The sequence below is a fragment of the Amia ocellicauda genome, chromosome 6 (genome assembly GCF_036373705.1).
Source record: "Amia ocellicauda isolate fAmiCal2 chromosome 6, fAmiCal2.hap1, whole genome shotgun sequence".
NCBI classification, from domain to species: domain Eukaryota; kingdom Metazoa; phylum Chordata; class Actinopteri; order Amiiformes; family Amiidae; genus Amia; species Amia ocellicauda.
Window position 1 is genome coordinate 40,426,654 of NC_089855.1, and position 12,219 is coordinate 40,438,872.

General features: G+C 41.4%; 1 protein-coding gene across 1 annotated transcript; it reads right to left on the reverse strand.

Annotated features, from left to right (window-relative positions):
* Positions 1-6,265: 6,265 nt before the first annotated feature.
* Positions 6,266-8,278, reverse strand: LOC136751818 (uncharacterized). Its single transcript, XM_066707582.1, has 5 exons — positions 7,826-8,278; positions 7,284-7,391; positions 6,662-7,102; positions 6,479-6,535; positions 6,266-6,334 (listed from the first exon to the last, which is right to left on the reverse strand). Exons 1-4 carry the CDS (start codon positions 8,256-8,258, stop codon positions 6,489-6,491), a joined length of 1,029 nt encoding a protein of 342 aa, XP_066563679.1. The 5' UTR covers positions 8,259-8,278; the 3' UTR covers positions 6,266-6,334; positions 6,479-6,488.
* Between the last annotated feature and the right edge of the window lie 3,941 nt (positions 8,279-12,219).

Here is a 12,219-nt window from a genome sequence, read left to right on the forward strand (position 1 = left end):
TGAGAATGAAGAAAAGGAAGCTAGGTTGGTGGGAGGTTTCGGTGTGATGGAAGATGAGGGTAGAGTATTGAAGAGCCTGCGGATGTCTGCAATCTTGGAGGAGAAGAAGGAGGCGAAATCATCAGCAGTGAGATGAGGGAGGAGGAGGGGGAGGGGGAGGGGGGGCAAGGAGGGAGGAAGTGAAGAAAGGAAATCCTTGTATGCTAAGGCCAGTGTTACTGGCAGTCAATAGCCAGAGGGAACCTGAGGTACTGTAAAGACCAACGATTAGCCCCATCATTGGAAAATTATAGGACTGACATAATGGCATCACAGGACATGTCTGTATGTGAATACCTACAACGGAAATTTACAAATGTTAAACTTAAAATGGAAAAGGCAGGGAGGGATCCTGACTGAACTCCCAGGCAACATGGTAGTATAATCAAGAGAAACAAGATAAGACTGATAAAACATCTGTACAGAAATACTGAAAGAATTTAGAGATTTTACATTTAATTATAAATAATAAGAAGCTTCATAAATAAAATACATACATAAATGATAAGGGCTGTTTGACATAAATATGCTATCTGAATTATATTTGGATATCCTATGTATATTCTTTGTGTGTTTATGCATATGTATAGTCTGAAGGTTGCATAAGGTAAATGTCTAGGTTTTGTATGCATTTAATTTTCTTGCAAAACCTTATCTTGGTGACCCTTAACATGTTAAGACAAATATTTCAGTTAATATTAATCATTACACTCAGGGCTGGCCCTAGCCTTTTGGGGGGCATAGGTGAGATTTTATTGTGGGGCTTACCACCTCGCTGCAAAACAACTAATAAACAGTATTGGTAAAAACTCACTATACATCAGTCACTCCGCTCGGAGTCAGCATATTGTGCGCAGCACAAAAGTGCTCTGTCATATTTTAGGGGCCCTTTGATATCCTGGGGTCCTAGGCGACTGCCTAGTCCGCCTGTACATCAGGCCGGCCCCGATTACACTGGTTTCTCAAATAATAGTCATGAGAGAAAGAGGGATGGGGAGGAGGGGGGGTGTTAAAAATATGGCTATAGCACAATTATTGATGCATTATATTTTACAAAGTAAAAGTGTTTATACATATTATATTAAACTCGAAATACATAATTAACTTTTTACTTCATACAATGTGAAGCGCTATGAAATGGCTCTGTCTGTCTATTACAGCTGCGCACATCAATGCAGAAAACGTGCTTTTCAACAGGACTGTTTGTGTTGCATTTAGTAACCTGGCAGTGTCTTTATTCTTTATTCAGTGTGCTTGTGAGCAGTGCTGTATACAGTCCTGTATAGATACTGAATCGTAGTGCCAACAGCAGTCTAAATGCTTACACCAGCAAGCCTGTCGTTGGTCCGACACTTAATACAAAAGAGTGAATTCAAAAGGAAAGTTAGAAACTTGCTGAGCCGATCAGAGGACAAGCAGACAAGCTATATCACCTGCGATTCTTCAATTGTTTATCAAAATGTGTACATATAGCCTACATAAATATGAAAAAACAAATAAAATAAATGCAATAAACTGTGTAAAATGGTGTATAAATTGGTATGCACATATCTTAGCGGACTTACACAATTATAAAACATACATAACCAGTTATAAAGAAAGCATCAAACTGAAATATGGAAAAATTATGCAATGTGAAAGCACTTTGAAATGGCTGTCTATGACAGCTGTGTATCAATGCAGAAAATACACTTTTCAACACTACAGTGCCCTACATTTAATACAGATGTTAGCATTCGTGATCAAACAGGTGACTGATCAAAGCATTGATCCAGAGACCTGGGTTGAATCAGGATTGAATTCCACAGGAAAGTTAGAAATTTGAATCAGGACAGGCAGACAAGATGGTGCAAATCTTCTATCATAAAATAATGATAATAGAAAATCAAGTGTTTTAGGAATCAACAAGATATAACTCTTTCACAATTACTAATGTTATTACAAAGCCCAGATTGTCGGCTACATTATTTATTATTTTAATTTATAACGTATTAACTTTGAGGAGTTTACAGGTGATACACCCTATATGCATTTATTTCAAATATTTCGTAACATGACATGACTGTCACATACACAGAGAATTACTTTCGAATTGCAAAAGCCACACAAAAAGCAGCTATGGCTGTTCTAGTGTTAAACTGGTTTTAATGTCATTGTCTGCTCATTTTATCTGACCTATTCATTTCATTCTATTGTGTAACTGCTCTTTGGAGCATCTTTTTTAATTGCACATCCATATTCTCTCTTTAACTGAAGGGGACCTGTGTGGGGTGGTTTTAGTATTTGTTAAATACTCTATTTCCCTTCTATACAACATCACTGTGCCAAAAATTAAAATACATAAGCTAAATAACAGATGTATTTAGATATTTTTTTATTAATCCATTTCATTTTGTTTAATCTATTAAAAAAATATATTAATGTAGACATATGCATTTAATTTATACATTTTGGCAAATTAACCCCCAATTTACTGAACTGAATATGCACTTAACTTCACTACAAAAGAATTGGAGCAGTTCCTGGGGAGTGTGGTTTACATGTCATTGTTTGGTTTACCAGGCACCCACATGTTTTGGAACAAAGCCTGCAGAGTGCCCCAAGTAACTGACACCATGATACTGAATAGATGGGAGGCCATCACAAAATCCCTGCACGTCAGTAACAATGAAGAGAGACAGGAGGAAAATGATAATCCACTCCACAAGATCCAACCACTGGTCATTAATCTAACCTCAAAACTGATGTTAATCCCAATGGGTGAGAAGCTGGCTGTTGATGAGCAGATGGTCCTATTCAAGGGAAGAAATAGATTAAATAGACCTGCCATCAAAACCAAAGAAATAGGGTTACAAGATGCTCATCTGGGCTGGCTCTAATGGTGTCCCGCCCAAATTAGAAATCTACACGGAGAGTCATACAACCCTCTGAGCTAGCAGATGTGGGAGCAAGTGGCAATGTTTTCCTCCACCTGGCCCAGCCTATACCCAAGCAAGAGAATTACAAGCTCTTCTCGACAACTGGTTTATGAGTGTCCCTCTTGTGCTCATACTGGCTCAGCAGGGAATTCACCACACTGGTACTGTTTGTGGCAACAGACAACCAGGTGTCAACTTGATGTGCGATGCTGAGCTGAAGAGAGCAGGACATGGATCTTTTGAACAGAAGATGGGCATGGTTGGAGAAACCACCTTGCATGTTGTGAAGTGGTAAGATAACCACTCAGTGACCCTTCTGAGTGTTTTCACTGGAGCCCACCCAGTCACCGAGGTTGGCAGGTGGGATCGCAAGCAAAAGATGATCACCAAAGTACCCTGCCCTGCTGTGATGAAAGAATACAACAAAAATATGGGTGGGGTGGATCTGCAGTCTGGGATGCAGTCTCTTGCATTCAACCGCATACAACTGCGACCGACGTCTAAGAGCATTGGGGGATACTTCACTGCTACCACTCCAGTACAGAGCGGACCAAACCATTCAATATGAATAGTCGTAGTTTACCATTAACTTCCAGCGCTTCAGCCAATTCACAGCGCCTCGGTATTACCGTTAGTCCTCATCAAACAGTAGATTCCCCAGCCCGTGCTCTCGGCTCACAAACGTCTCAACCCCGGTCGCTCCCCACTGATTAACCCCACCCGTTTTTATCCAACTGGCCCCATTACAACTTAGCACTGCAATTACCATGGATACCAATAGTTTGCCTGGGGTTGAAAGGGACAGTGAACAGTAAAAAAATAAAAAATAAAAATAAAACTCCATCTCATTACATTCAAACAAATAAACACATCCATTACACATCCGTTACATACGTATGTATATACAGATTGATAATCACAATGCACATGGAATACTAACGTCCTAAAAGTTTAACTAATTTAAACACATGAAGAAACACAATTGTTGCTGCTGTATTTCAACAATTGCACAAACACAATCACTACCGTGCAGAAGCACTAAACTCGCTCTGTTCGCAGCAGCGCGCTGTTGACTGATGCGCTTTGCGCTCACACGCCAGCGGTGTTGACAATGTATTATTATTATTATTATTATTATTATTATTATTATGTATTTCTTAACAGACGCCCATTCAGGGTGACTTTCAAAACATAAGAGCATCGTTGCGGTGTCTGGCAACAGGGACAGTGCAACAATGATTTGGGACCATCATCACAGACTTCATCAATAAGCAGAATTGTCATCAAACCATGATGGCATTAACATCACCTGAGATCGTCCGACAGTTTATTGATTTGCCCACGACTGTGCCGCAAATACCCCCAAAACAGCCGCATCCATAATCAATATGCCAGCCTATAGTAATTGTTTTTTAAACCAGAATAAAAGTAAAAATACCACACAAAATGAATGAAAATATATCCACTCATACAAAGTATATTCATAATGAACTGTATGCGCGGTGACGAATGCATGTTAACTCAAACTTTTATTTTTTATTTTATTCAATACAGTAAAAGTGTCTGAAATAGCGAATCGGTGTAAATCCATTAGTGCATAAACCCCATTGTTTCCACCTGTGGACAATTTCCTATGAACAAGGAAAGGATGGTGTTCAATTTAATGTTTTATATAGGCTGTATTTTATTATTGTGATATTGTGAAATTAATCTAGCATTTGAATTCCATGTAGAATCTTAACGTCTTCGTAATGAAGGTATGAGGGGGAAAACACATTATTTTGTCAGCTTATAAACAAATAAAAGGCTGAGTTATCTTAGCATATTCTTATAGTTGTAATTTCGTTTCTGCTTGTCTACATGTGATCTCGCGTTTTTTTTTTACAATGTATTTGTACTGTGTGTAGACGCTGAATGAGTTTAATTTTGATGGTTAAATAGGGTTTCAAAGACAGTAGTAAAGCTTGCAAATTCAGGATGTTGTAGTGGGAAATTTTACTTTTGTTCTGTATATTATTTCTATATTATTAATTGTTTCATGTTGTTATAGTATTAATTGTTTCAGTTTTGTCAATGAAGCAATCATTTGTTTGTATTTACCCCTTCGTGGGAACTAATTTAATTATTAGTTTTCATGCAAGAATGCTACAGAAATCTACCAAAGTAATTTTACCCTGCCTCAAGGTTAATTGTTTCTTGGATTTTATACAAAACAATTGTCTCCAAGTCACTCTGCCTCCCCACGTTCCCAAAAAATTTGGTGAAACCCCCGCACTAAACTTAATGGCATAGAGGGTTAACAATGACTACTGTAGGACATGGAGTCAAAATCATGTGTAATTTGTAAAATGCAAATTGCAGATGAACAGATGGTGATAAAATACTGAATCCTGTAGTGGAGGACTTAAGCACATCCTTTCACACTAAGCATCCTATGGACAGTCACACTAGCTGCAATGGGGCCTCAGATTATATTTGTAGGGTCAAGGGCACTGAGAAGTGATACAGAGCTAATGAGTTCTCAGTTTCCATAATGTCCCCCAAAGCTTTGTGCACGGCCCTAGTGGGGCCACAAAGCTTGAAGCACAGACATGTGGAAGAAACTCAGTCTTCAATCAGGTTGGAACATTAGTTGCAATGCCTTTATTACACACAAAGCAAAGACCTGGTTATAATAAGTCATTACTATCATCTTAAAAACAGAATAGAGGACAGAGTCCATAGGTCAATACAAGACTATAAGGTGCAGACTCAAATCATATGGGTTTGTCATGGTCTCCAAGATACTCATCGAGCATAACAAACAGGTCAAGCTACCTTCTGGTCTGACCTTATCTTTAAGTATACATGAAGCAAAACATTTGGGAGAGGAATTTCCAACTTCACTTCCACTGCGGTATACGAAGTCCTAGGATTATGCATAGGGTAGTTGAGTGACCTTATTTGAACTAAATGGTGATCTAGCACCTATAATACCAGTACTGGCAGCTGAAGAGACCACAAATCCTTGACAATTAAGCTCAATAAAGACCCAAATATAAACCAAGGTAGGCTGCAGCTCATGCTTAATACAGTCAAGCAGACCAGCGGTGCTGGAGGCCCGACTCCAACTGTACAGGCTGAAATGACTACAGTGCTTTACAACCACCTGCTGGAAAGCCCTTCCAGATCAGAGGACCTTTAACACAGCCAGGCAAAGCAGCTCCCAGAGCGGGCAGGCAATATGATCCAACACTGAAGCCTACTCTCCTTCACTACAGGGAGGACTCTGGGCCAGGCATCAGAGAAAATTAAAGAGCAGTGCAGACTAATTTTTACAAGCAGTTTATTTAGTCAGTAAACGGGAGTCAGCCATTAGAGTCAACAGCACAGGAAGCCTGCGGGAGGATGGAGAGCATTGTGGGAGTATGGACACACAGATTAATATACCGATAGCATCCATTAACCCATCCTTTAATAGCACAATGGGACAGAGCAAAGGGAGATTGGCCAGCCCATCAGCAGAAATTAACAGCACTCACCTGAATACAGTCACTGCACTGGCAGCTCCACCGACATCTTGGTCCATTCTGTAATCTCTGCAGTACAGAAACAGATGGAGGAAAGGAGAGGCTGCAGTACTACAGACTAGATCCCTGGGAGACAGCAGAGAACTGGGATCCCCTCCAGCACCACAGCTGTAGACCCTGCAGTGGGCGACTCACCTTGCCTGTGCTGGGCACCACCATCCTTCTGGTAGGAGTCCAGGTCGAAGTCACCAGGGAGGGAGGAAGCCTCAGCCAGCTCTTCCATGTTCTTAATCTCCACATGCTCCTCCAGTTCCTTCTCCACTTGCTCCTCCAATTCCATGTACTTCAGCTGCACTGGCAGAGTCTCAAACTCATCCCCCTCTGGGCCCTCCAATCCCTCATCTGGTCCTTCCTCCTGCTCAGAGTCCTCAGTGTACTTCAGCCCCTCCTCCTCCTCCTCCTCGACCTCTTCCAGCTTGCTCTCCTCGGACCCCTCCCCCATCTCTTCCTCTGGTCCCTCGGAGGACATGTACTTCAGCTGCACTGGACTGGTGTCAGACTCCTCCCCCACCTCTGATCCCTCAGACTCTTCCCCCTCCAGCTGTACTGGCTGCATTTCTGATGGCACTATCTCCACTGGAAGAGATGAGAAGGTGAGGACAGGGTCCAGCAGATCTGGCTAGGACAGACAGGCCCCCTACATTTCAAAAAGGGTCACTGCAGCACAGAGCCAGTTACAGTTCAGCTGCGATCATGCAGTCAAACCTGGTGTGGTTGCTCAGACCCGAGTGGTGTGGGAATTGCATTGGTACCTTACCTGGGAAAGAGGGAGCCGCCACCTTCACCTGTACAGACTCATCCGTCACCATTTCCATCTCCGAGATCTCCCACTCTGCTTCCAGCTCCTCCCCCTTTTCCAGCTTCACTGAAAGGTTACACAAGGTGAGGAGCAACCAGTAGACTATTGGGGCAGACAGGCCCCAGGGTTTCCAAAACATTTCCCAGTCCAATAGAGAAAGCCCAGTGATGTACCAGAGCAGTGGCTCGGGTAGATTAGGTGCCCTAATCAGGTTATAGTTGCTGTGGAGAGCAACAATTGAGACTAACACCCTCCACCACATTAGAGCCTGCCCTAGAGACCTACACATCTATGCCATACAGCCACTGAAGCAGCCCTAGACTAGCCACAAGGGGCAGCACTAGAGAAACAGGAGCCACTACTCAACAAGCAGTGGGCCTCTCCAGTCCTCAAGGGTTTAATGGGCCTAGAGGACCCTCAGCAGCCCCTTACAAAGTTAATAGAAGATCAATCCTCCCCCACCCCCAAACAGGGGGGCCCAGGAGACAGACCCAACTCACCTTTTCGAACTAGGCTGGAGGGATCAGAGTCCTCGAAGCCTCCTGGGAAGCCATACTTATGGAGAAGTGCAAAGTGATACTGATCTTCATACTCCCCATAGTCATTTCCATCCTCCATCTCCTCCTCCCACTGGTCCTCCAGTACCTCCTCCTCACTGCCACTCTGCTGTTGCTCATCTTCCTTGACTGCATACTGCTGATCCAAAGCATCCTCAGCAATGCTGCCCCACTGCACAGCTCTCTGTCCCTGGGATTCTCCAGCCATCACCACAGCCCTATAGCCAGCCATGCCATCCTGGCCAGCTTCAGACAACCAGAACTGGTCATAAGGATCAGCTAAGTGACCATCTAGGGGTCGCGCATACACTAACCCACACAGCAGCCACATCACTAAGCAGCTCAGCATCTTCCCTGAAAACCCACTAACAGCCATTTCTAACACAAAACACACTCCAAAGAGGAAAATTAACTATAGGGCGCCGCCTGAGGGTTTATATACTAATCGTGCTCTCGCCCTCTTTGTTAGCTGATTGGCTGCCGGGAGGAGCGATCCAATCGGGCAGCCAATTCTCACGAGCTGCACAAGATTTAATTCAGTTCAGTTTCAATCAGCTGGATACTAACTGTATTATTATTATTATTATTATTATTATTATTATTATTATTATTATTATTATTATTGTCTTTCTCCACATGGCAGCAGTGCTATTAGTCAGTTGCAACGAATTTACAGAGTTTAGACGGTACTATTTTGGGATTACCCCCAGCTGCGCAGTAATTTAAATTAGTAACCATTGCAACCGTAAAATAGGTGGAAAGTAATTAAAGAGACACGCACCATTTAGTTTAGTTTTTTTTTTAATGTGTTTTTTAGTTAGGTTTGTAAAAGTTGTAATTCACTTTCTTTATGTAATAAGCTCCTGCTCCCCAGTTTACATTCTCAAGCATATATTATGTGTGCGTGCTCTCAATTCAAGCAGTTGCTATCTGCACGATAGTTCTAAAACAAAACCTCTGAAATCACAGCCACATGTAAATGGTTTGTATTAAAAATGACCAAATACCAGCTCAAACGTTGGTCTTGGGGTGATGGAGCAACGCCAAACGTTAAAAAAAAAAAAGTTAGTCTCCTTATTTAACGTTAAACAAATATTATACTGTACAGGACAACAGCAGGGTGCTTAATAATAATACCTCACAACACACAATACCGAGACGAAATACTTAAATACCACCCAGCTAATACACAACGCCCAACAGGTTTTTTTGTTTTTGTTTTTTTTTTAACTGCAGCAGCTTGCTGTAAAACAGTAAAAAGTATGAAGAAAAACAAACCTTGAATATAAATTCACGTGTTTAAACTATCGTCAGGGGGGAAGACAACGCAAAAATGCAACAGCCGTATTTAAATCCTACATAGGTCTTGTGAATTGATTGGAAAGATTCTATGGATAAAAATAATAATAGTTTGGTTGAGTTTTAACTGAACAGAGCAATTCACATGGACTCCACCTCACTGACTGATATTGTGATAAGCATCATGATTCACGTAAGCCTATACAGTCCTTTGCCAGTAGAGTTAATACAAAGGTTGTTTAGTAAATATTGTTTTATTAATTGTCTATTGGCCCTATAATTGTATAATTGTAAATGTATGGTGATTACTATTAAATATGCATACGGTGGCAGAATGTTTTTTGTGAAACAATAGACACATTCTGCATATAGCACTATGTGATACATTAAAGTTGTGTTTATTTGTGTATGTTGGCAAATACTATTTGTTATGGTAAAATTACAGTAATTTATACAGGAATCGTTTTATTTTGCGGTTTACTGTGTAAACAACAAAAACGAACATGGCGTCTAGCTGACGAAATACACACAAAGTCATAGCCTAGCAACTTGCACAACACAGAAGAGAGCGCAGGCAGGTGACACTTAACTACAGAACCCAATATTATTGGCGAATGGAGTAGTCCATCATCACTGGCTTCATATTATAAAACGTCATGAGAGCACTATGGGAAATTTTAATTTTGGAAAAAATCCTGCCGGTTTTTACTGTAGCTCTCTGTTTGATATCCTTTTCCCTCACGTTTACCCCCATTTCCCCCCATGGCTTTGTTCCCCCCTTCTGGGAATCTAGATACAGGACCCGGAGCCAGAGCGAAGCTAGACTAATTTTGTTAGTTGTGCTCTGGAGTCGAATTGGAGCTGGAGCTGGCAGTGCTGGAGCTGGAGCAGAGCTCCACTCTCTCCCCCTCCATTCATGGGTATTTTTGTGTGTTGTGGGTTATAAAATAAGATCAGTTCTCACTATAGCTATTAGTACATAATACTTTATTTTGTATTAAGTGTATATTGTATTGTATATGACACCTTCACTTTCTCATCCAGTTCAAGAAGTGATTCTATAATCTTAGTGCACAGCTCTCATAAACGACTTGCAAGAGTAGGAAAGTACATTTTAACTCTACAGTTTTACAGTTTTTCTCAATCGATTTGGCACATTTTCTGAAACAAACTTAACATTCTCAAAACTCTAAGTACAATCCTCACATCGCGTGGTACATTCAGCACAACACTCTATTTCACCTGCAAAGGTGATAACTCAGTCAAACTCATGTTTCAAATGTAAATAAATCCATCAATGAATAAATCTCTGTCGCCAAAACAAAAGGTTCCTTTATCATTGCCTAAACCAAAACAGTCAAAATGCCAAGACATAACGTGAAATTACAGTGTACTCTGAAATTGTGATAGTTGCCCACTATGAAATACTGTCAAGTTACTAAACGTTGTCTTTGTAGCCAACTGAATAGTATTGCTGTCAAAAAGTCATGGCACACACTGTAATTTCAACAAAACATTTATTCATTCATTTTTCATTACTGTATACACTCCCTAAAGGATTATTAGGAACACCTATTCAATTTCTAATTAATGCAATTATCTAACCAACCATTCACATGGCAGTTGCTTCAATGCATTTAGGGGTGTGGTCCTGGTCAAGACAATCTCCTGAACTCCAAACTGAATGTCTGAATGGGAAAGAAGGTGATTTAAGCAATTTTGAGTGTGGCATGGTTGTTGGTGCCAGACGGGCACAATCTGCTCAGTTACTGGGATTTTCACGCACAACCATTTCTAGGGTTTACAAAGAATGGTGTGAAAAGGAAAAAACATCCAGTATGCGGCAGTCCTGTGGGCGAAAATGCCTTGTTGATGCTAGAGGTCAGAGGAGAATGGGCCGACTGATTCAAGCTGATAGAAGAGCAACTTTGACTGAAATAACCACTCGTTACAACCGAGGTATGCAGCAAAGCATTTGTGAAGCCACAACACATACAACCTTGAGGCGGATGGGCTACAACAGCAGAAGACCCCACCGGGTACCACTCATCTCCACTACAAATAGGAAAAAGAGGCTACAATTTGCACAAGCTCACCAAAATTGGACAGTTGAAGACTGGTTGCCTGGTCTGATGAGTCTCGATTTCTGTCAGAATCAGTCAGAATTTGGCGTAAACAGAATGAGAACATGGATCCATCATGCCTTGTTACCACTGTGCAGGCTGGTGGTGGTGGTGTAATGGTGTGGGGGATGTTTTCTTGGCACACTTTAGGCCCCTTAGTGCCAATTGGGCATCGTTTAAATGCCACGGCCTACCTGAGCATTGTTTCTGACCATGTCCATCCCTTTATGACCACCATGTACCCATCCTCTGATGGCTACTTCCAGCAGGATAATGCACCATGTCACAAAGGTCGAATCATTTCAAATTGGTTTCTTGAACATGACAATGAGTTCACTGTACTAAACTGGCCCCCACAGTCACCAGATCTCAACCCAATAGAGCATCTTTGGGATGTGGTGGAACGGGAGCTTCATGCCCTGGATGTGCATCCCACAAATCTCCATCAACTGCAAGATGCTATCCTATCAATATGGGCCAACATTTCTAAAGAATGCTTTCAGCACCTTGTTGAATCAATGCCACGTAGACTTAAGGCAGTTCTGAAGGCGAAAGGGGGTCAAACACAGTATTAGTATGGTGTTCCTAATAATCCTTTAGGTGAGTGTATAGCTACCTTTACAGCAAACAGAACATAAAAAAGCTTGTACAGCACAGAACAGAAATATACAACAGCAAAATTATGTAAATTAGGGACTGCAGTATATGTAAAAGAAAAAAGAAAAGATGCTGCAAGTTCATCAATCTCATGGGTCATCCAATCTCTCCTCTCTGTCTGGCCACAACATTTAATCTACATCACATCTGATATCCTCCCTTGCAATTCAATGAGTCATGACGCAGCCACCCCACAACAATCTGACCTAAGTTAGGTCCATAAATATTTGGACAGTAACATAATTGTCATCTCTGTAT

What these genes read in the sequence shown, in the direction of transcription:
- LOC136751818 (XM_066707582.1), bottom strand. Translation starts at nt 8,258, where the DNA reads ATGGCTGTTAGTGGGTTTTCAGGGAAGATGCTGAGCTGCTTAGTGATG. An exon ending in GGCGGCTCCCTCTTTCCCAG is followed by an intron (nt 7,103 to 7,283) that starts GTAAGGTACCAA and finishes CATCTCTTCCAG; the next exon opens with TGGAGATAGTGCCATCAGAA. An exon ending in TGGTGCCCAGCACAGGCAAG is followed by an intron (nt 6,536 to 6,661) that starts GTGAGTCGCCCA and finishes TCTGTACTGCAG; the next exon opens with AGATTACAGAATGGACCAAG.